At 43.0% G+C, this 22,309-nt stretch overlaps 1 protein-coding gene across 2 annotated transcripts in view; it reads left to right on the top strand.

Annotated features, from left to right (window-relative positions):
- Positions 1-22,309, top strand: part of notch2 (notch receptor 2) — a 51,636-nt gene that overhangs the window by 25,146 nt on the left and 4,181 nt on the right. Inside the window, exons 3-33 of one of the 2 annotated variants that reach the window (XM_033621266.2) lie at positions 2,571-2,845; positions 3,881-4,088; positions 4,221-4,354; positions 4,772-4,894; positions 6,569-6,802; positions 7,578-7,733; positions 7,831-8,016; positions 8,523-8,636; positions 8,774-8,887; positions 8,987-9,220; positions 10,716-10,826; positions 10,967-11,159; positions 11,535-11,680; positions 11,773-11,886; positions 12,014-12,133; positions 13,387-13,539; positions 13,940-14,168; positions 15,631-15,832; positions 16,056-16,209; positions 16,330-16,514; positions 16,655-16,787; positions 16,935-17,186; positions 17,330-17,442; positions 18,596-19,131; positions 19,245-19,586; positions 19,701-19,843; positions 19,955-20,159; positions 20,667-20,754; positions 20,883-21,036; positions 21,121-21,440; positions 21,652-21,799. In XM_033621266.2, the coding sequence (XP_033477157.2) occupies positions 2,571-2,845; positions 3,881-4,088; positions 4,221-4,354; positions 4,772-4,894; positions 6,569-6,802; positions 7,578-7,733; positions 7,831-8,016; positions 8,523-8,636; positions 8,774-8,887; positions 8,987-9,220; positions 10,716-10,826; positions 10,967-11,159; positions 11,535-11,680; positions 11,773-11,886; positions 12,014-12,133; positions 13,387-13,539; positions 13,940-14,168; positions 15,631-15,832; positions 16,056-16,209; positions 16,330-16,514; positions 16,655-16,787; positions 16,935-17,186; positions 17,330-17,442; positions 18,596-19,131; positions 19,245-19,586; positions 19,701-19,843; positions 19,955-20,159; positions 20,667-20,754; positions 20,883-21,036; positions 21,121-21,440; positions 21,652-21,799 (5,819 nt within the window). Of the gene's footprint in view, positions 1-2,570; positions 2,846-3,880; positions 4,089-4,220; positions 4,355-4,771; positions 4,895-6,568; positions 6,803-7,577; positions 7,734-7,830; positions 8,017-8,522; positions 8,637-8,773; positions 8,888-8,986; positions 9,221-10,715; positions 10,827-10,966; positions 11,160-11,534; positions 11,681-11,772; positions 11,887-12,013; positions 12,134-13,386; positions 13,540-13,939; positions 14,169-15,630; positions 15,833-16,055; positions 16,210-16,329; positions 16,515-16,654; positions 16,788-16,934; positions 17,187-17,329; positions 17,443-18,595; positions 19,132-19,244; positions 19,587-19,700; positions 19,844-19,933; positions 20,160-20,666; positions 20,755-20,882; positions 21,037-21,120; positions 21,441-21,651; positions 21,800-22,309 lie in introns of both variants that reach the window. The other variant, XM_033621265.2, reaches the window with a different exon arrangement.

The following is a 22,309-nucleotide window of genomic DNA, read 5'->3' as shown; positions in this document are numbered from 1 at the left end:
TCGCAAGGTCATTGTGTTGTGTGTCGTTGTGTTGAAAGAACATGTCCTTCAACGCTACAATGTGGCTCATTAATGTGTTTTAAATTATTTTTGGACAGTAAGGTACCATGATACATCAGGCTTTGGCTTCACAGTAAGGCTGCACATTATGTTTATTCTATTGTCACTGCAATGTCAACTTGTGAGATAAACATCGCAAAAGACTGCAGTATTGCACTGCAGGATTTTTTAGTATTGGTAAAACACTGCACTTTTTTATTAGTGCCTTTAGTCTTCAATTTGTTCAATAAAAGAATGTAATTAAATTATTTCCTTTCTTTTTTGTTATGCAGCAAGCTGTGCAACAACTTTAATACATTTTGCATATTTTCCTCATATGGCATAGCCCTACCACACAGACAGTACTTATTAGTAGGATCCACTAATTTGTTTACAGAAAGAAAAATATAGAATATTGCCAGACATCCTTTAAATTTGAATAAAGTAAAGATGTTTCAATCATATCCAGTAAAAACAAATAGAAAACTGTAAAAATCCTGAACATATTGCTCAATGTGATGGTGTTTTTTCTCAGTTTGTGCACACATCATTGCATCTGATGTAGTGTGTATTTGTGAACCAAATATGGTAGTTAGAGTGGGAATTTGTTGTCAGATGTTGTTTGCCGTATTTGAGGAGACGTTTGGTGACTCACACATCGTATGAAGTCTTTCAGATGTGATTGATCTGTGAGACTAATGCCTGGCATGAATCATGATTGTCCTACTTTCCCATGCGCTCATTGTCTAATATCTTCAAGCTGCTCTGGGGTGGAGTTGCCAATAATAAATAAAAGTTACTAAGTGTGAGACTGAATTTCAAATACTTCCCATCTCCACTGTTTTGTCTGTTTTATATGGCCCACAACACTGATATCTGATTATTCCCTTCATGTTTTTACATGCTATAAGTCTGCTTATTTGTCAAATAGGAATATTTTTTCATTTGAAATGGTTTTGAAAGAGGGGATTTAATTTCTTTGTGCAAGTGTATGTGTGTGTTAGTTACTGTGTGGTGTATCTCTCCTATTATGTTACCTGAGCCCCTCAAGGGAGGCAGGTTTAGAGGCCTGTGTAAGAGGCAGCAGGTCGCTCTGTCGCCCACAGTCCCCAGACAGCGTGTCTGCCATGTGCCGTACACACACACACACACACACACACACACACACACACACAATGCAACAGACTGCTGATCAAAATAGCATGCGCAGGAAATTTCCTGACGAATAACATTTTTGCTCTGTAAAAAAAATAACACCTCTGACCAAGCCCCGTCTGTCGCACATAGAGAAGTGGGGAGTGAAAGTGGGAGGGACTGAGAAAAACAGAGGAATAGAAAGCAACCAAGGGATCATTGTCTCTGATGAGATCTCCTAGTGGACATGTTGTGTAATATTGTAATTTCCTCCCCACTGCTCGGCATGTGGCTGAATCACTTTTCTGAAATAGAGGAAAATGGAGAAATCAAAAGAAAGCAGTGATGAATAAGCAGAGGAAAAGACAGACATGATCTGTTAACCAAATGTGGTCACGACACAATAGATATTATGTGTTACTTTTGTTTTAGTCATACACTGTACATTTTGTTGCGATTAACTTGGAGTTGTCAAGATGAAGTCTTTACTTAGACTGTGGACACATTTCTGTGGAATCACATATCTGTTTGACATGAGTATTGTTAATCTCTTACATTGAGCAGATAATTGCTGGTGCTTTCCACTTGTTGTTTTTAGTTTCTGCCAGGCCTCTGACAACAACTTCCAGATAACTCAGCGTCACATCCTTCTACTTTAGAACTTCTTCTTTTCCACTGACCCCAGTTTAACCCTTTTACCAAGCTCAGCTTCCCCCTTTTCTCTTACTGGGTTTATGGGGTAACAGCTCAGGGTTCAGAGTAGTTTTGTCACTAGTCTTAGGGTTAGTGATTCACACCTTAACAACATGTCAAAATGCCCTTCAGCAAGACACAAAAGGCTAACATCTTCTTTCAAGCAGCTCATGGTCATATGAGTGTGTGTGTGTGTGTGTGTGTGTGTGTGTGTGTGTGTTTGTACTGTCCGAAAGGTGTTAAATAAATGCAGTCCATTGACAATTTAGCATATGGTTTAATGTTTGGAGTAACTGAAAACTAGTTTCTCTATATGCACAACCCCACCACACATTTTGCTTATACTCCTACTTGGGGATGTGGCTCCCCACAAACTGTTGTTTAGATCAGTGTTCAGCTCTGTATCATACACTAATGTTTACCTGCTGCTTCATTTGTCTTTGATGTGTGTGTACTACAGGACTCGTGCAGACGTTACACTCCTCCATCAATGCTGTTGTCTGATGTGGTGCATTAGGTGCACCTGACTGAAACTGGCTCTTTTGTTTGTTTGCCTTTCTTTCAAACACATACACTCATACCTATTTGTCTTTTTGTTTAACTCATCTTTCAACTGTATTCTCTGTTTTGAAGGGTGATTTTGTTTAAATCCTTGTGTTTGCCTTTGCATGCTCAATCACTGATTTCTGTGTGTGTGTGTGCAGGTGTGCACCAGGCTTCCTGGGTGAGTACTGCCACCATAAGGACCCCTGTCAACCTGGCTTCTGCCTGAATGGAGGGAACTGCTCTGTGTCCATGCTAGCTGGTGTACCTGTACCAGGCAGCGCCGCTTGCACTTGCCCACTCGGCTACACCGGACAGCACTGCCAAACTCCCCAGAACTCCACTTGTTACCCCGACAACCCCTGTGCCAACAAAGGTGTCTGCACCCTGCTGTCCCTTGACAAATACAAGTGCGAGTGTGCCAGAGGATGGACAGGTTAGACACCGTTTAATCACCTTTCAGGAGTTTTCCATGAGGGCAGTGATATCTGACTTTTGTTTTTCCCCAGAACACTAATTTTATTTTAAACATCCTGAATGCAAATACATTTGCTAACTGTAAAGATGACTGTATTCTATATCACAAAACTTAAACTGGAAAAATAAAAGTTAGGCCATGAAGCAAGAGATAAGTGGCTTCTTGGTGTGAAACCAGATCTGTGTAAAAACCCAGAAATGTTGTAAATTATTTTTAAACATTGCCTAAGTCTGCCTAATTGCCTAACCCTATTTTAGCAATTTTATCTTGAATTTTGGCTCTTACCCATGAAATGAAAGAGAAATCTGGCACATGTATCCCACCATTGTCTCTCAGTGTATGTTGATGCATTAATGGATCCAGAAGTTGATTAAAAATAATTTTCTGTTTTTGAAATACAGTCTTGTCACAATAACTTTGATACAATACCATAAAAGTTAGCGATATTCGATACCATTTTCGATACCACCCTGGAAAAATTGAAATTAAGAGCATAACATTCACAGTTTTTATGAAAAGAAAAATATAATAAGGTTATAAAATGAGTAGTAAACATTACCAATATGAGAGAGCGAGAGGTACCGGTGTAGTGATACTGTGAAAAATAAGTATTGAAACCCTTTTAAATATTAAAAATCGGTAGGTATTGATGAATTGATAGTCTTGACAACAGTATTAAAACAAGAAATTGAGAGGTTTGTGCCACTTTAGTACAGCGAGTGCTTAATTGTTCAGTTTGGTGGCTCCATTTTTTACAGGGAGCTTAATATGTGCTCCCAACGGCTCTGAATCTAATTTGTGCTAAAATATAATTGGATAAAACTCAACATGTGATTAGAAGTGTTTAAGATAACCATAAATACATACCCATTAATGCATATTGCTTTCCTTCTAGTATGTCAGCCATTATTCTCCATAGCCAGACACACTGATGAATGGCACATAGAATAGATAAAGCACTATGCTCAGCACTTTCCCTCCTCTTCCTCTCAGGACCACAGTGTGAGCATGAGGACAGCTGCCTATCTAGTCCCTGTGCCAACGGTGGAATGTGCAGCTCTCAGTCCGGTGGTAGCTACACATGCTCCTGTCCTCCAGGTTACACAGGTCTGCGGTGCCTCAATGACACCAACGAATGTGCTGCCACACCTCCTATATGCCAGAATGAAGGAGAATGCATCAACACCCCTGGATCCTACAAGTGAGAATCTAGTGTTTAATGACCAAATGTGAAATGTGTCACCATCTGGAAGATTTTCTGGAAGACTACTACTGCTACAACAAAACAAAAAAAAAGAATTAAATGAAATGTGATTAAATGTCATTGCTACAGGTGTAACTGTGCCCCGGGGTTTACTGGCAGGCACTGTGAAAGCTCATACATCCCTTGCTCACCCTCACCATGCCTGAATGGAGGCACCTGCCACCAGAACTCTGAAACCAGCTACTCGTGCCACTGCCTTCCAGGTAAAAGGATTCAAATTCTGAAATGCCCAGAGCTTTTTAAAGCTGAATATGAACTTCAAAAATCAGTTTAAAATTTAGCTAGCCACGACACTAACAGAGATATGGACAGTTTGTTAAATGTAGGAAGATAAAAAGACACTGTAACTGATATTTATCTATAAATGAAGCTATGATCGTAGCTTTGAGTGTCTGTATTGTTACAAAATGTTGTTTGAAGTGCAAACAGTCTGATCCTGTTGACTGTGTTGTAATAGACACACTCTTTACTGTCAGCCTGCTACAGTTAGCGAGTAGACACAACACACACACACACAGCTGCTGTTTATACACCACCAGGACATGTCATAATGCTAAAGTACACCAGAGAATATCAGTTTATGTGTTTGAGTGCATGTCTTCCCCAATCATTTGTACCAGGCTTCAATGGGACTAACTGTGAGAACAACATAGATGACTGCCCCGGTCATCAGTGTGCCAATGGAGGGACCTGTATGGACGGAGTCAACACCTACAACTGCCAGTGCCCCCCAGAGTGGACTGGTAAGGGATTTGTGTTTTTGATTGCTCCTTTGACAGCTATTATACTCAGTGTTTGTTGACTCTGGTTTGCTGTGATGTCATCAACAGTAGGGTTACCAGCTCAGTGCTTCAAATCCATGCAAGATATTAGGGGTTTCCCTGTGTGTCAGACAGGGAACTTTGGCTGAAACATGTTGAAACAAAGCATTAGAGAAGCAGTATTGTGTATTTTAGACATGTGCTCTTAGTGGGCATTCAAACTGAAAACAGCCCTGCGTTAAAGGAACACCAGGGGCTGTGTTGTTGGGGCGTGTTGTTTAAGGTATGGGTGAAACATGAAATGTGATCCAAGACGTCCAGTGGAAGTAACAGATGCGTTTGAAGGCTTATCAAATGCCCAAACACAGCAATTTATAATAGCACAATTCTAGAACGTTTCACAGCAATAACAGTTGAAATATGTTTGACATTTGAAAGTAATTCACCAGGAGTGTGCGCTTGCACGTATGTGATTGGACACCACAACACTTTGCTGTTGAGCCAGGTTCATGTTTTTTTGCAGTGTGACAGTTAGGGTTGCATGATATGCAAAAAAATCATACTGCAAGTGCGATATGAGTCACGATTTTAGTGGGAACGGTATGTGATTTTTGCTGGGGTCTGTACCAAACAAGCATTTTCCTTTTTGTCTGGAATGTGATTTGTAGAATAGGGCGTCTCTGTAGCACCACAATGCTTCATTTACAATGGTACGTTGTTAAATATTTAACCTTCATGGATGAAATTGCAGCTCCTGCGGTTTGGGTATTGCACTTGGCCATACTGCAGTTTCAATAATGTTTTGATTCATTGTGCGTCCCTAGTGACTGCTTTTTTCCCCACTAAAGCCCTTAATGTTCTCTCTGCTCTGTCACTGGACTGGCCTCATGCTAAAGAATGAGAGGGGTTGATCTTAACATGCCTTTAGGAATATTCTACATGTATCATACAAAAACCTGTCTTAGAAAGTATTTTGTATGCATGCTGTGTTTAAAAAAAGCGATGTGGTTAATATATTTTGCTGAATATTCTGACATCTTTATGTTTTTATAATGAAATTCACAGCAAGTTGTGTCTTTACCTTTTCATTTTCTAGATATTCTAGCCAAATCCTTATGAAATCTTAACTCTTCAGTGTGCCGGTTGAGCAGTGAGGTGGAATTAAAGTTTGTGATTTGATCAGTGATATAACTTCCTTCACGTCGTGTGTTTTGATATTATACTTCCCACAATTCTTCAGCGCTCTTTCTTTATCCTATCGAGGCTCGCACTTCACACAAGGCGTGTCTCTGCTAACACTCATGTGTGGCATATGCAAGCTTTCCGTTTACAAAGCAAACATGCATACATCAGCTTTCTTGGGCCTGTCTGAGTTTATGTAGCACTAATCCAACCAGAGGAAACAAAGCCAACATGAGCAGGGTATTCAAAAATGGCCCCTAAGGATTAATAGTATTCTCTAACTGTATAGTTTCCATGTCTGCAACAAATAGAGCTTTATAAATAAGACTGGAAGCGTCTAAGAAATCTAAAAAATACAAAGGCTCAATATTTAATCTCTCTATCGGAAAACCCAGGATGTTACACCTTGAGTTATGTTATAACATTGAGTATTAACATAATTGTTTTAATGTTTGCTTCGCTGCCTCTCCACAGGTCAACACTGCACAGAAGACGTGGATGAGTGTCGTCTGCAGCCAAACACGTGTCAGAATGGAGGCACCTGCAGCAACCTGTTTGGCAGCTACGTCTGTGTGTGTGTAAATGGCTGGAGTGGACCCGACTGCTCTGAAAACATTGATGACTGTGCTACAGCTGCGTGCAGCGCAGGCTCCACGTGTATCGACCGTGTTGCGTCTTTCGTCTGTCTCTGCCCCTACGGAAAGACAGGTAGGCCAGTAGCGAGACGTTTTTGTACCAAACTCTAAAATGCATGAGGCTAATAACTGACAAAAGACAAAATTAATGCTGTGAGTCTCTTTCACAGCTCTGTACTTCCCTTAAGATATTGTATTTTTTTACAACTAAAAAAGGAGAAATAAAAAATAAAATCAGAAAAAATAATAATTCATTTTGTCTTAACACTGAAACTGTAAATATTCTTTGGTTTTGATTAATTACTTGAGGAAGGGGCACTTAATATGATCCATGTCAAACAGTTAAATGCACTTATTATGCATTTTGTATTTCCAGCCTGCTGGTTAGTGACACAGTCTTGGATATGGATTTAGCCTTGTGGCAAAAACAAACCTCTCCTCAGCAGCAAATTTGCATTGAGTTCGTTTTACTCTGAAGTGGGCATAACCGCGTATTGCAAATATCCTGGGGACATTTTTGTCTTGGTAACATTAGGTTTTTTGCATTTGGCTTCAAATAGCTGAACATATCATTTTTGGCTGTACCTCAGCAAAGAGGGATGAAGTTATACCATTGGTTATTTTAAATGAATAGGCGGTAGGCGCAAAAAAAATGCTATGAGGAGAAGTGTGTGTAAGACATTGGTGAATTTACACAAAACAAACCATGCATTAGCTTGTATGAGCAATGTGGCCGCATTTTGCTCCCAATACTCTGGTAATTTCAGTGAGACTGCAACAGTGGACATGTCGGAGTCTTAACTCTAGTCTTGTTTACTCATTCCTTGTCAACATGGTATTCTTTTCAGGTTTGCTCTGCCATAGAGACGACGCCTGTATCAGTAACCCCTGTAGAGAGGGTTCTCAGTGTGACACCAACCCCATCAGTGGCATGTTCAACTGTAACTGTAAACCTGGATATGTAGGCAGCACCTGCAACATCGACAGAGACGAGTGCAGCATTGGTAAGAAAGAGAAAAATGTAACCACGCGTAATGTGTATCTCTGCCCAACTTCAGGTCTGTTCTGCTTTCAAGCATGCCTCTTCCCTTTTATCATCAGGTACCAACCCTTGCGAGCACGGTGGTCAGTGTGTCAACACCGATGGCTCCTTCACATGTAACTGTGTGAGGGGTTACGCCGGGCCGCGCTGTGAACAAGATGTCAACGAGTGTGCTTCGAGCCCCTGCCAGAACGATGGCACATGTCTGGATCGCATTGGGGACTACACCTGCATCTGCATGCCCGGTACATTTTGTGAAAAATTATGTTACCTTACTTTTTCTTGTCCAGCGGTGTCTTTATTAATTTTCAAATACTTTACAAGAACAGGGACGCAACTGTGTTCTCATCCAAAAGATGATGACACACAAAGATTATGACAGACACTAATCTGATATATGTGCCACAATTTAAAATTCAAACAAGTGCAGTAATTCATATGAAAATATATAAAATGTTAAAAAATATGCAGTCTTCTTTTTAAAAGTCCTGGATCTGGATCTAACCAAAAATTGTCTTGCTCATGGCTTACCGTGTAAAATATTTTACTGCTTTTTTGGATATCCTGCTAACAAATAGACAAGAGGGACTAAAACATATTTTCCTTGGTGGAGTTGATAACAGCATACTGTGGCGGCTGAAAACAACTCAGTAACTGCAAAGGAATTGGATTAAAAACATAAACCTCTTTATCGCTTTATCATTTGACAAAAGGAAAATTAATAAAACCGTGTTTCTCACCATGCTCGCAGGATTTGAGGGGACTCACTGTGAGATTGAGGTGAATGAGTGCCTCAGCTCACCCTGTCTGAACCAGGGTAAATGTCTGGACCAGGTCAGCCGCTTTGTCTGCGAATGCCCAGCAGGTTGGTGCACATGTAGCTATGTTCATATCTAACAAGTCAACGTGAAAATGGATTTGCTTATGAAGTCCTTCCTGTTTTTAAAGCTGTGCTTTAATGTATTGCTTTGTTCATCAAACTGTTCTGTGTTGTGTTTCTAGGCTTTAGTGGCGAGATGTGCCAGATAGACATCGATGAGTGTTCCAGCACTCCCTGTTTAAATGGGGCCAAGTGTATCGACCGACCCAATGGATACGACTGTGAATGTGCTGAAGGTAAAAGGAAATAACCAAGTGTTCAAACTGAAGTAGAAGCAACATTTGATCCATGATGCATAGATGCAATAGTCTCTGAGCATGAACATCCTCCCACAGGCTTCACTGGTCTACTTTGTGAGGACAACATCAACGACTGCGTGCCAGAGCCATGCCACCATGGTGTGTGTAAAGACGGCATCGCCACCTTCTCCTGTGAGTGCCAGCCTGGGTACACAGGCTCCATCTGCAACATCCAGGTCCACGAGTGCCACAGCAGCCCTTGTCAGAACCGAGGACGCTGCGTTGACCTGGTCAACGCCTACCAGTGTAACTGCCTATCAGGAACCATGGGTATGTGCTTGGTGTGCTACAAAAATTATTGTCTGTTTAATGTATTCTTCATAGAAAAATTGAAGGTGGTACATTGATAACACAGTTGTAGAACTGTGATTAGATGTTTGGGGTGTCAGGTATGTGCTGATGTTATTCATGTACGTATGATAGTTATCATCAAAATGGTTAATGTGCTTTCTCATCTCCCAGCTGCCACTTCTTTTGCAGGGTGTTCAAAAATCTCTACTCCCCGTGACATCTGGTTGCTATAGTAACCATAGAGACTGAACTACAAACACAGTACATTATATGAGTTCTACTTCCTCCAACTGAAGGATAAAGTAAAGTGGCTCTACAGAAGCTTATTTGAAAGAATCTAAGTCTGAGCCGTCCAGATCACATTAATGTGTTTTCTCGTGATTGATTATTGTGGCAGTTAAAGATTTAAAAGCGGAGGTAATGCCTTTAACTGAATGTAAAGACCCCCATCCCCCACATCTAGAGCTTCCTGTATAGCTTTCGATGTATAAAGTGTAGAGCACATAACGTGCACATGGGCGTAGCAGTCACAAGTCTGGGTTGAGTAGTGCAGAGGTATTATAGTGTTGTATTTTTCATTAGGTTTTTTTGTTTTTTTTATTTCGTTATGAATTTTCTGTTTTCACTTCAGTTTATTTTTGGTTAGTTTCCAGAGTGGGTTTGCTTGTTTCAGTTTAGTTTTAATGATTAAAAATGTTGAGTTTTAGTTAAGGTTTTATTACTGTAAGTATTAATTTTAGTCTTTTTTAATCACGTGGGGCTGTTAGTCAGAGGCAAGATTGAGTAAGCTGAATAGGTATCACAGTACAAATGAAACAGTTGTTGAAGGCAGTTGACTCACAGTCATGTAGACATCCCAGTCTCAGTAAATATACGCACTAATACCTCCTTTTGCTTGTTGTGATGGCAGTTTAATTTAACTATAATGACTTTGGAGTGGTGCTACCCAATGTTGTTCTGTGGCTTGGTACTGAGGTCTGTACTGTCCTCACTTTACCTAAACTGGTCTGGTCCTCTAATGTACCCTTTTCTCTATGTCTAGTTTTCTCTTTGTATCTCTCTCCTTCCTCTGTATCTCATCCTTTTCCTCTCTGTGCTCTCTCCCACTTGAACCACTGTTTATTCAATATTCTTGTTAGTTTTATAACTATGTCATGATACATGAGTCATAGGGGGCCTCTGCTGTATCAAAAGTTTTTCTTAACCTTTCTTACAGCCTGCTGAGCCACATTTTAATGGAGTCTGACTCCCCCTGGTGGTAGATGAGTTAACTGTCACATTTTATAACAGCTGCGTGATCTGCTTCACCTCTTACGCAACTCTGTACTGCCCTCAACCAAAAAAGGATGTGACACAGTGTTTTTGGTGTGCTACTTTTAAATCTAAGTCGAAATACAGTCTGGTATAATGATAAAGCATACACCCTGACTATTGTTACCCTATATGAATATGGTTTTGTGTACTTTCTACTCAGGGGTGAACTGTGAGATCAATGAAGATGACTGTGCCAGCAACCCCTGTGAGTACGGAGAGTGCGTCGATGGCATAAACGAGTACAAATGTGTGTGCGCCCCAGGATATACAGGTATGTTTTTTATAGATCACACCTGTTTCAGAAATGAGGCAGGATAAAATAACTATACTGCAAGCTAATATTTGGATGCTCTTACTGAAAACAACCAGATAACCAAGAACAAATTTTCTCCCCGAATTGCTCTCCAACAGGAGTTAAATGTGATGTGGAGATCAACGAGTGTAACTCAAACCCATGTATGAGCGGGGGAACCTGCGTGGACAAGATCAATGGGTTCCACTGCTTGTGTCCACCCAGCACCCACGGCCCTCTGTGCCTCTCTGGGACCGACCACTGTGCTCCTCAGCCATGTGTGCATGGAGAATGTATTGAGCAGCAACACGGGTTTGTCAACCTTCAACTGCTACTAAGTCTTGAATATGGGCGAACACACTCCAGTTATGTTGTGTTTGTGGGAACTGAAAAGAGCCATTAGACAAAGCTACAGACTTTAATGGTTCTTCACTTTACTTTGATAAGATGTGGAGGCTCCCTACTGTCTGGAAATTTCTTCCAGCCTGTCTTGCTTTCCAAATTTGTCCCCTCATAACATTAATGCTCTACTATCAGCTAAACTATATGTATACCATAATATAATAACCCAGGTGATAGCCATTCTTTAACTGACGCTGGCGATAGCCCGCAGACGAGCTGCTGTTGTTAGCGTTGTGTGGCTTATTTCTCATTTTAAACTGGTGCTTGCCTTTCTGCTGTGTAAAGGTATCATTGTGAGTGTGAAGCTGGCTGGGTGGGACAGCATTGTGAGCAGGAAAAGGACGAGTGCCAGCTCACTCCATGCCAAAATGGTGGCACCTGTGTGGACAGACATAATGGCTACACCTGTCTGTGCCAGCAGGGATTCAGAGGTAACAATGTTATTATATTTCAGCATTTAGGCTTTTTTTTTTTTTTAACTAAGTAATGGGGGAAACAACACTCACCTGTTCTCTCTCATTAGGTGTCAACTGTGAGAAGAATGTAGATGAATGTGCATCCGGGCCCTGTCTGAACCAAGGGATTTGTATCGATGGAGTCAACAGTTATACCTGTCAGTGTAGTCCCCCATTCACAGGTTAGTGATCTCTCATTTACTAGCATGCAGTAGCAGTCTTTGTAGCAGCCAACTGAACATCATATTAGCAATGACTTTCATTGACTTGTTTTTGTCTTTATTAAAAATGTGTCCCATGTCAAAATAGGTAAACACTGTGAGGTGGAACAAGTTCCCTGTGCCTCTCATCCATGTGAGAGGGGAGGAGTGTGTCGTCCATCAGCAGATTACACGTCTTACACCTGTCGATGTCCAGCTGGTTGGCAAGGTATGAGATACTGGGCTCTAGTTTCGCAGACCGGGCGAGGCGGGGGCGCAGCGCACCTGCACTTCGCCAACTGGGTGTGGCCAGGTGGATTTTGCAAGTTTGGCACACCGTGCGCCTGGCGCAGCTACTACTTTTTCCCACCTCCGTCCCTCCTACCTGCGCAAGTTGGAAAGAGGGAGGAGAGAAGGCGTGGAGTGGATTTTACACACATCACACCAATCAAATGAGACCCTCGCCCTTAAATGCGCCGCACGGAAGCTTAATGAGAGTTTACTCAATTCGCCATGGCAGAAGAGAGCAGCAGCATCAGACGGCCAGACTTGTCCCAGGAGGAAACTGATGTTTTGGTCCGGGAGGTCCCAGCTCACAGTGTCCGAATATACGGAACTGCGAGCAGACCTCCACGGGCTGATGATGCAAAGGTAGCCTGAGAGGAGGTCACCACAATTGTAAATCAATGTTGCGTTTCTCTTGTGCGCGCGCGCTCTCTCTTTCTCTCTCACAGTCTCACTCGGTTTCTTTTCTTTTGACTTTTCTAAGATGACAGGTGCTGAATATATACTCCCTATCTGATGCTGTGGCTGTTTGTGGTTGGCTGAGAGGGATGTGAACTCATTAGTTGGTAAATCATGTCGGGTTTCCATTACACGTGCCAAACATGCCAAACGGTGCCAATCCCCTTTGATCTGACATCAGATGTGACGGGAAAGTCGATATAGAGATACATTTATGTGCTGATTGCAGATAGTTGCATTGAATAGTGTTTTTTGTGGGTATTTATTGCATTGTTAATGTGCCTGATATTCTGGAAACCTGCCTGTGAGGTTTTGGTGACGTGTGCGCGTCCGCTGGTCAGCCAAACTTCGGCTTACACCGGCTGCGCTCCCCCCTGTGCTGACAGTAGATGTGGTTTCAGCTGGCGAGCTTTTAGCGCACCTTCGGCAAAGCCTTTTGGCACGAAACTGTCACTGCGCCAAGCTGGATCTGTCGACACCTCCCCCTGCTGCGCCGCCACACCCATCTCAACGCACCTTGGTCTGCCAAACTACCAAACTGAGCACGCCTCGGGTTGCGCTGCTCGAAACTAGCTCTGCGCGGGGTTCGCCACCCTGTGCCACCCTGCGCTGCCCTGGGAAACTAGAGCCCATTGTGTCCATGTGAGTCTGTCTGATTGAGAATGGATGTAAGGCTGTCATATCTCCTGTTATGTATTACTGCTAACTTGATGTTGTACTAATATGTTGTTTTCGTAGGTGCACGCTGCAGTCAGGATGTGAACGAATGCAAAAAGAACCCTTGCAAAAATGGTGGTCGATGCGTGAACAGCGAGGGCAGCTACACGTGTAACTGTCTACCTGGATACAGCGGACACAACTGTCAGACGGACATTGACGACTGCTCACCAAGTGAGTTTCACTTTCAGCTAATTCAATATCCACCCAGTGGAAGCTGAACCTCTGCATTTGAGACAGCCATGTATTATGATGCCTATGTAATATTTTTGAGGCATCATCGGAGACTAGAGATCTCTCAAGCATTGGTGGAACGCGTAAGAGTAATAATTCCCCAGAGATACAGGGTTACACATGGGTGTAAGCTTGATACAGAACGATGCAAAAATATCTCAGACAAACAAACTTGTGAAAATAAGGGAAAGTGCTTCCACATAGTCTGTTTTTTTCAGCCAGACTGCTGCTGGATTGTTCATTGATAACTTGGATGAATTGTTCATTCATTGACGGCTTTTTAAACTAAATTTTTGGGTCATGGAAAGCCTCTTTTCCCTCTCTCCTCTCCCCGCTGTAGACCGATGCCTGAATGGAGGCTCTTGTTTGGACGATGTCGGGAGCTTCTCCTGTGACTGCCGCCCGGGTTTTGAAGGGGAGCGGTGTGAGACTGAGGTAGACGAGTGTGCCAGCCAGCCCTGCAGGAACGGTGCCATCTGCCGCGACTACGTCAACAGCTTTGTGTGCGAGTGCCGACCAGGCTTTGATGGAATCCTGTGTGAACACAACATCCTTGAATGCACTGAGAGGTGAGCCATTCATTCAAAGCATGATTCATGAAAACCAAGCATTTTATTTCCGTGCTTAATTGTTGAGTTCTACTGAATCTCCTGCAAGGACATGACTGAATGAATGATAACTGTCTAAAACAAATGCTCGATTTGGGTGAAGGAAGACTTGTAGTTGAACTTTAAGACTTTTTTTTTAGGTGCGCTTCATGACTGGCTGGAGGAAAAAAAAATCTAATATATAATTGTTTGTAAAAACATAGTATATCAGTCTGTATTATATCCTAAATTACTGTTTTCAAAGATGCTTGATTTGGGAGCTTGCAGATTGTGGAAAGGGAAACTTAAGTATTTTTCAAACTGGACCCTATATTCCCATGTTTTTGTGTCTAACTGGCTAATGGACACAACAATATTTGACTATGCTCCAGTGTTCAGAGAGCCCCGATCACACAGAAAGCAGCTGGAGGCGCCTTTTTGTAATTGCTTTTAGTGAGAATGAAGCTTTTTGCTGGTGGTTTTTGCATTGCAACGCGCCTTGCGTTTCTGCGCTCTAAGAGCCTGGCATTTTTGCTGGAGCTCTCTGAACTCGAGTTGAAAAAACTTCATTTCAAAGCAGAAAATCGCCCCACGTCATCTCTTTTTTCCATTGTCCAATTGGATGATTTGAGAGGCAGCAGGTCTTCTGTGGTGGTCACAACAAGTTTATAGTTAGTAAACAATGGAGGAGAAACTGGTGGTAGCGAGTGCTGGATACCCAGAGCTATATGATCCGTAGATAGACAGCAGGTTGTCAATCTGCCCCTGAGTCATCCTAAAATATGCCTAGAAACAGCCATCATGGTGGCAAAGCTCCTTGACCAACCAATGGTACTCCCTGTGATCCACCCTCTTTTTTAGGGTCTCATGTACCCACACAGATCTCCGTTACCCTGTGCCCAATGAACTATTTGCTGACAGCCTCTCACCCTCAACCAGAGCTACAGCAAGTACCCTCTGCCTCAACATTTTAGGAACAAAATGCTGAGTACTGTTAAATAACTAAAATAAATAAAGTCTGTGGTTGCCTGGATAATAAAAAGGCACAGCAGGAGTTTTTCCGCAATGTTGTCAGACACTTATAATAACAATCTGAGTCTGTCAGTGGCAAAAACACGCACTTTAGTGGATGTAAATTGACGGTGCACAGTTGTCCACAGGGATTGTATTGCAGCCTGTTTTAGCCACTGTGGCTGCAGCAGGCTCTCTCAATACTGGACAAATTTTGAAAATTGGTGTCGCCAGTCACTCAGACATAAAAACATAGAATAAAAGGGTCCAGGTTAAAAAATACCAAAGATTCCCTTTAAGATGAATGATATTCGTAGGGTCTATGTTATCTTGTTCTTTCCTGCCTCTTCATTTGTACCCTTTAATGAAGTATGTCTCAGCTCTCTAGGCAGTTTTTCATTAGGTACCACTTTCTTCTCCTCCTTCCCTCCAGCTCCTGTCTGAATAATGGGACCTGCATCGATGACATCAATACCTTCTCTTGCCGTTGCCGTCCTGGTTTTTATGGGAAATTCTGTGAGTTTGAGCAGAACGAGTGTGACTCCCAGCCCTGTAGGAATGGAGGCACCTGCACTGATGGGCTGGGCACCTACCGCTGCACCTGCCCCATGGGATACAATGGACAGAACTGCCAGGTAAAGTGTGTGTGTGTTGCTGCAAGTGCACAGAGTGAGTCTCCCGGGAAAGTGCGTGAGCTGAATTGCATGTGTTCTTAGCACTTTAATATTTGCCAACAATTATAACAAGGTAAGTACCCAGAGTTTAAGTATGGAGGGTGTTGTATGCTGCACTGATTGTAAATTGTTGGATTTTCATCATCCAACTTCAACTCTCTCTTCTTTTGTCTTTTGTATGCAGAACTTTGTGAACCTCTGCAGCCAGGTGCGCTGTCACAACGGCGGCTCCTGCTCTCAGACAGCCACCTCGTGGACCTGCCATTGTCAAATGGGATGGACGGGACTTTACTGTGACGTCCCTAACATGTCCTGCCAGGACTTTGCTGCGAGGCAAGGTGAGGGACTACAGCACATTACTTATAATTACCATTAGACAAAATCTTAAAACAAGCAACAATTGCATATCTCCACGTCATTGTTTCACTGCATGTGCCTCCTTTACCAAATGACTGTAGGTCTTGGAGTGGAAAATGTGTGTAAGAACGCTGGGAGGTGTGTGAACGTGGGCAACTCCCACCGGTGTCAGTGCCAGCCAGGATACACAGGCAGCTACTGTGAAGAGATGGTCGACGAGTGCCAGTCAAACCCTTGCCGCAATGGAGCCAAATGCAAAGACTATCAGGGCACATACGAGTGTACAGTGAGTATATTCTCAGCTGTTTGTGTGTGCATGATGGTGATGGTTATGTTTCAAGATGTACAGTATGTCAACACCAAACTAGCAGCCTTTTTTCCCAAAGCACACAACAAGCTAACTGCTCTCTTGTGTCATTGCTTTAGTGTAAACCAGGCTACCAGGGGGTGAACTGTGAGTATGATGTCGATGAATGCCACTCTAGACCCTGCCTCCATGGAGGAACCTGTATCAACCTCATCAACCGCTTCACCTGTGCCTGCCCACCTGGAACACATGGTGAGTCTGCATATTACATAGGCACACACACACACACACACACACACACACACAGGATGATTCAAACTGTCCTTTAATCATCCATAAAGCATCTTCATTACTATGTTTGATACACACATTGATGTCCGTCTGTTTACTGCTCTGTAGGAGTCCAGTGTGAAGTGAACGTGGATGACTGTGCCCCCAAACCTGGCTCTTTTGAACCGCGCTGTCTGAACGGAGGACAGTGCATGGACGGTGTGGGACGTTACACCTGCTCCTGCCCTCCAGGATTTGTTGGAGAACACTGCGAGGGGGATCTCAATGAATGCCTGTCTGAGCCCTGCCACGCCCCTGGCAGCCTCGACTGTGTGCAGCTGGTCAATGATTACCAGTGTCGTTGTCGCCTTGGATACACGGGTACGTTCGTAGTCACCCAAAGGGACATAGCAGCACTATATTTACTCATTTTGTATGCTGGAAAACCAGCAAGGCATCAGTGTTTTTGTGTTGTGTTTCGATACTGTAAATGTTTTGATCTTTATTTGTTATTTCTTTTGCAGGTCGTCATTGTGAGTCCATGGTGGATCTGTGTCTGTCTAAGCCGTGCCACAACAGTGGCATCTGCTCTATGAATATGAGCTCAGAACATGGCTACACCTGCTCCTGTGTTCCTGTAAGTTTCTCTATTGTCACCCCTTTTTTTGAGCATCATAAGATAACATTGTTTAAATTGATTCTCCTCTTTTATGCTTACTTCCTTAAGCACTGTTTATGATCATTTCTCTGCACACAGGCTCTGTGCGCTCTAATTTGATCATTATCAGTGTAACGCTTTACTTTCATGTTTTTGTATTAACCTCTTGATTGACAGTGTGCTTGTCATTCTTTCACATAACTATTTGCATGCCACGTATATGCATAGTTTTGCTTTTTGTTCTGTTTTGATTTTTGCGCAAATGCCACAAAGTTCAGTGTGAGCTGGTTGCAAAGCAGAGTGTGTGTTTTTTTCCAGTTGTGTACTTAAATTATCCCGTACATTTCCAACAATGTTCAAACCCAGAGAAAGCTTTTATTTTAATCAAGAAGAAAAAAGGTGACACATTAGCAAGGGCTAACGGGTTCTCCACGACCAGCCGAACAGCATTGCTCCAGCTTTTGTTACTTGTTTGTTTGAGGGACCCCTACTGGCAGAAAATTTCATATTGTAAGTTAAATACCAGTGATGTCTCTCAATTTTCTTGATATAGTCTTATTTGTCTATTGCCTACCGCACATCCCTCCACACTTGACTATAAAACTGTGAATGAATGAAACTTTTTGTCCCCAAAATTCCATAAAATCTTCAACAGAACAAGTTGCTAGTGTGTTTCGGAAGCTTAAATATCTCTCAAATTTTAGAGGATATTGGATGTTTAGTCAATCTGTCTGCTCATTGTAAAGAAGTTAGTAATAGTACATAAAAGTGACTTGCAAAAGGTTATAAAAGTGGTCAGGTGACTGACATTACTACCTCAGTGTTTTCCTTTCTTTTGCTCTCACACTACAAAATCTTTTCAGCATCTTTTCGAACTAAATTCTTGTTTTTCTTTCAACTAACTTCTTGCTCCCTCTCTTATTCTCATGCTTGCTTCAGAGGGCCACACCATGGCTCAGGTATAGTAGACAAGCATCAAATTTGTCGGAGATTCAGAAGTATATTAGCTGTAGTGTTTTGTGTCATTAAACATCAGCTTCAAAGTTTTATTGGCCCTTTACAAATGTGTAGCCAAGCCTAACTTTTAAAATGATGACTCAACTATCACACTTCAACATCTTGTGTTTTATAGGGCTTTACTGGGTTCAACTGTGGAGAAATAGAAGGCTACAGTTGTGCAAAGCTACGTTGCCAGAATGGCGGGCACTGTATGCAGTCAGCAGCTGGTCGCTTGTACTGCCAGTGCCAGCCAGACTTCAGTGGACCACACTGTGAGATTGATCAGAGGTGTCCATGGATGTGCCAAAATGGAGGAACCTGCGTCAAAGACCCAACCAACCCATACCAGTACAGCTGCCGCTGTCCCATGTACTTCTCTGGACGATACTGTGAGAACAAACACATCTTAGAAGTCCCTCGAAGTTGCCCTTATCTGCAGTGTGTGCAGCATTCAGGGGATAAAGTGTGCGACGATCAGTGTAACAACCATGAATGTCAGTGGGATGGAGGCGACTGCTCACTCAACTGGAAGCGGCCTTGGGATAACTGTACCGCCAGTGTTCCCTGCTGGGATCTCTTTAAGAATGGACGTTGTGATAAGGAGTGTGACACCCCTGGGTGCCTCTTTGATAGCTTTGAGTGCCAGGAGACCAAACCAGCCCCCTGCACGTATGTGACCCCTTTCGTTATTTTGTCAGTGCTGTTGCAGTTTTCTTAAAAGTCCAAAACATTTTGATGTCAAATCAACAATCACCCAACCTGCATGTACTGTGTATTTTCAGGTATGACAAGTACTGCGCAGACCACTTCGGGAATGGCATCTGTGACCAGAGCTGCTACACAGAGGCTTGTGGCTGGGACGGCCTGGACTGTTCATCTGACACTCCAGCTAAATTGGTGGATGGCACGCTGGTCATCGTGGTCAGGCTGCAGCCTAAAGAGCTGCTTGGAGACTTGAGGGGTTTCTTGCGCTCCCTGGGAGCCCTGTTGCACACCAACTTGCGGGTGAAGTTAGATGAAAATAAGAAGCCAATGGTGTACGCTTACTATGGAGCAGAGGAGGAGCACGGACTGCATTTACAGAGGAGAAGGAGCAAGCGGGAGATGGAGAGGGAGGTCATTGGGTAAGGATCGTTCATAATGGCATAAATTCTCTTCTTTTAAGCTCTCATGTAATACTCAGGAGCTTGAGATTAATTACCTTGGCATCATCAGTAATATCATGTTTGTCTGTGCAGATCTGTGGTGCACCTGGAACTCGATAACCGGGAATGTTCCCAGAGTTCTCTCGACTGTTTCTCCAACACTAATGAGGCTGCGTCATTCATCGCAGCAGCACACATCAAGGCTGACCTGCCTTACCCTCTCGTGACTGTTGACAGTAAGTAGACCTGTCATTCAACAGTTAATTTAACTGGTTTGTTTTGGGGTAATAACTAAAATCAAATGAAGACAAAACAACTCGTATTAGGCTCGTCTTTGTACTCTTCAGGTGACCCAACAGTTGAATCCAAGAAACCCATCATGATAATTCTGGTTGGAGTGGCGGTGGGTGTTATTCTGCTTATCCTGGTGCTGGGGATGCTAGCAGCCAAGAGGAAGCACAAACATGGTGTCCTGTGGCTGCCTGATGGCTTCTTGGCCAATAAGAATGACAAAAGGAGAGAGCCTGTTGGACAGGACGACTTTGACATGAAGTGAGTACCAACAGTATGTGTTAGAGAGCATTTAAAACTACATATACAGGGTCTCTGCCTGTGTATTGCATGCCAGGCGGCCTACCCAACCGTAACTGATTCCCTGGCCCTGTCTGGGATTTTTTAAATGTATTTTTAAGATGATTTTTAAACTACAGTAGGAGATACGGAAGAAAACAGAGAAACCCCGATATATGATAACAACCACTGTGTGAAAATTCAGTGAGAAGTGAAGGGTTTCTCAGGTGATCTTGGGGAATTGTGGGCATACAGAGTGAACATGTATCTCTCCTACTGTTAAAGAAACCTTTGTGTAAGATAGTAGACTTTCAAAACATCAATAGCATCAATAAAAGACTACAGTTACCAGCTGCCAGTGATCAATACTGGTCTTTGATTGAGCGTGAAACAGAGCATAGCTGAAACATAGCATGCATGCTGTGTCCCAGAATAAATATAAGGAGAACAAAATGTTACTGTTGCTTGAACTTTTTTCTCTCCTATCAGGAATTTCAAGACCCAGGATGGAGCCATGATTGATGGAGGTCAGAGTCAGAGATGGCTGGAAGACGAGGTCCCATCCAAGAAACCAAGAGTAAGTGATTTGAGGAAGAAAAAAGAAAATAGAGCTGATGGATTGGAGTAGTTTAAATTGAGTGAGGGATGTTTTGAAAGGTTTTTGGTTGCTGTGAGTGTTGTTTCAAGTTGTATTGCTTTTCATAGACTGAAGACAAACCCTTGCTTCCCATTGCTATGGATGGAGGTGTTGACCGAAGGGAGTGGACCCTGCAGCATCGCAAGGCTGCTGACATCACCCTCACCCCCCCTCAGGCTGACCTGGATGCTGACTGCCTGGATGTTAATGTCAAGGGACCTGGTGAGAAAACAATCCTAAACTTCTAGATCTGGTTAATTTTCAATTCTTTCTTAATTCTTTATTAATAAATTTCTCCTCTCTCAGATGGCTTCACCCCACTGATGCTGGCATCTCTGCGTAATGGTGGAGGCCCAGACTGCAGCCTGCATGGAGATGAGGAGGAAGAGAGCGGAGGGGATGAACCAGGGCCGAGTGTCATTTCAGACCTGATCGCTCAGGGTGCTTCCTTGATGGCTCAGACAGACCGTACAGGAGAAACAGCGCTCCACCTGGCTGCCCGCTATGCCAGGGCTGATGCTGCTAAGAGACTGCTGGATGCTGGAGCTGATCCCAACGCCCATGACAACATGGGCAGAACTCCGCTGCATGCTGCTGTGGCGGCTGATGCCCAGGGAGTCTTCCAGGTGAGACAGCAGTTTAATAAGGATCGGTTACAAACATCAGGTGAATTTAAAATTGGCCAGCCAAACAGTGTTTTTACCAGACACCAATTCCATCATCGTATTTTTTAATTTAACTGTAATTATATTATAGATAATTACTTGGGAAATCTGCAACACCATCATCTGTCATTAATTATTCATTAAAACTTTCTGTATCTTTGTTTTCTCTCAGATTCTGATCCGTAATCGTGCGACAGAGCTGGATGCCCGGATGAATGATGGCACTACTCCACTGGTCCTGGCAGCCAGGCTAGCTGTGGAGGGCATGGTGGAAGAGCTGATCCACTGCCATGCTGACATCAATGCTGTAGACGACCACGGTCAGCAAACTTTTCATATATTTACTCCTCCTGTGGCATGTGTTGTTTCTGCACTGTTACTCTGGTGTATGAATACAGCATTTAATGCATGCAGTCAATTGGATTACAATATTTCTGGTATTGAAACTGCAGTATTAGTATGAGAAGTCATGCTAGTAGGTAAGCAGGACATGCTTGTGAGATCTGCCCATACAGCTTTGTAACAAATTTAGTCCCGGATTAGGACCAAAGCAGGCAAACTCTAGGTCTGAAAGCACCCTTAAAGATGCTGTAATGCTTACTTCAATCTAGGGCTTTACCCTAAGCCAAGTTAGCCCCCCAAGCAAATGTGTGCTAACTATGCTAACGGCAGATTTGAAATTTGCATCAACATTTTTTACTGACACCAGATGTGCAACAAAAGCCAGAGAGGGAAGTATTGAGTTGAGCTGTGAATTCACCAGCTCTGAGCAGAAGGCAAAGCCTCTCTTTCTGTGGGCAGCTGCCTCTGTTTCACTCAGACTCACCTTG

This window comes from Epinephelus lanceolatus, chromosome 6, assembly GCF_041903045.1.
Source record: "Epinephelus lanceolatus isolate andai-2023 chromosome 6, ASM4190304v1, whole genome shotgun sequence".
In the NCBI taxonomy this organism is placed as follows: domain Eukaryota; kingdom Metazoa; phylum Chordata; class Actinopteri; order Perciformes; family Serranidae; genus Epinephelus; species Epinephelus lanceolatus.
The sequence above is the reverse complement of the archived record's forward strand: the minus strand, read 5'-3'. Positions and strand labels throughout refer to the sequence as shown.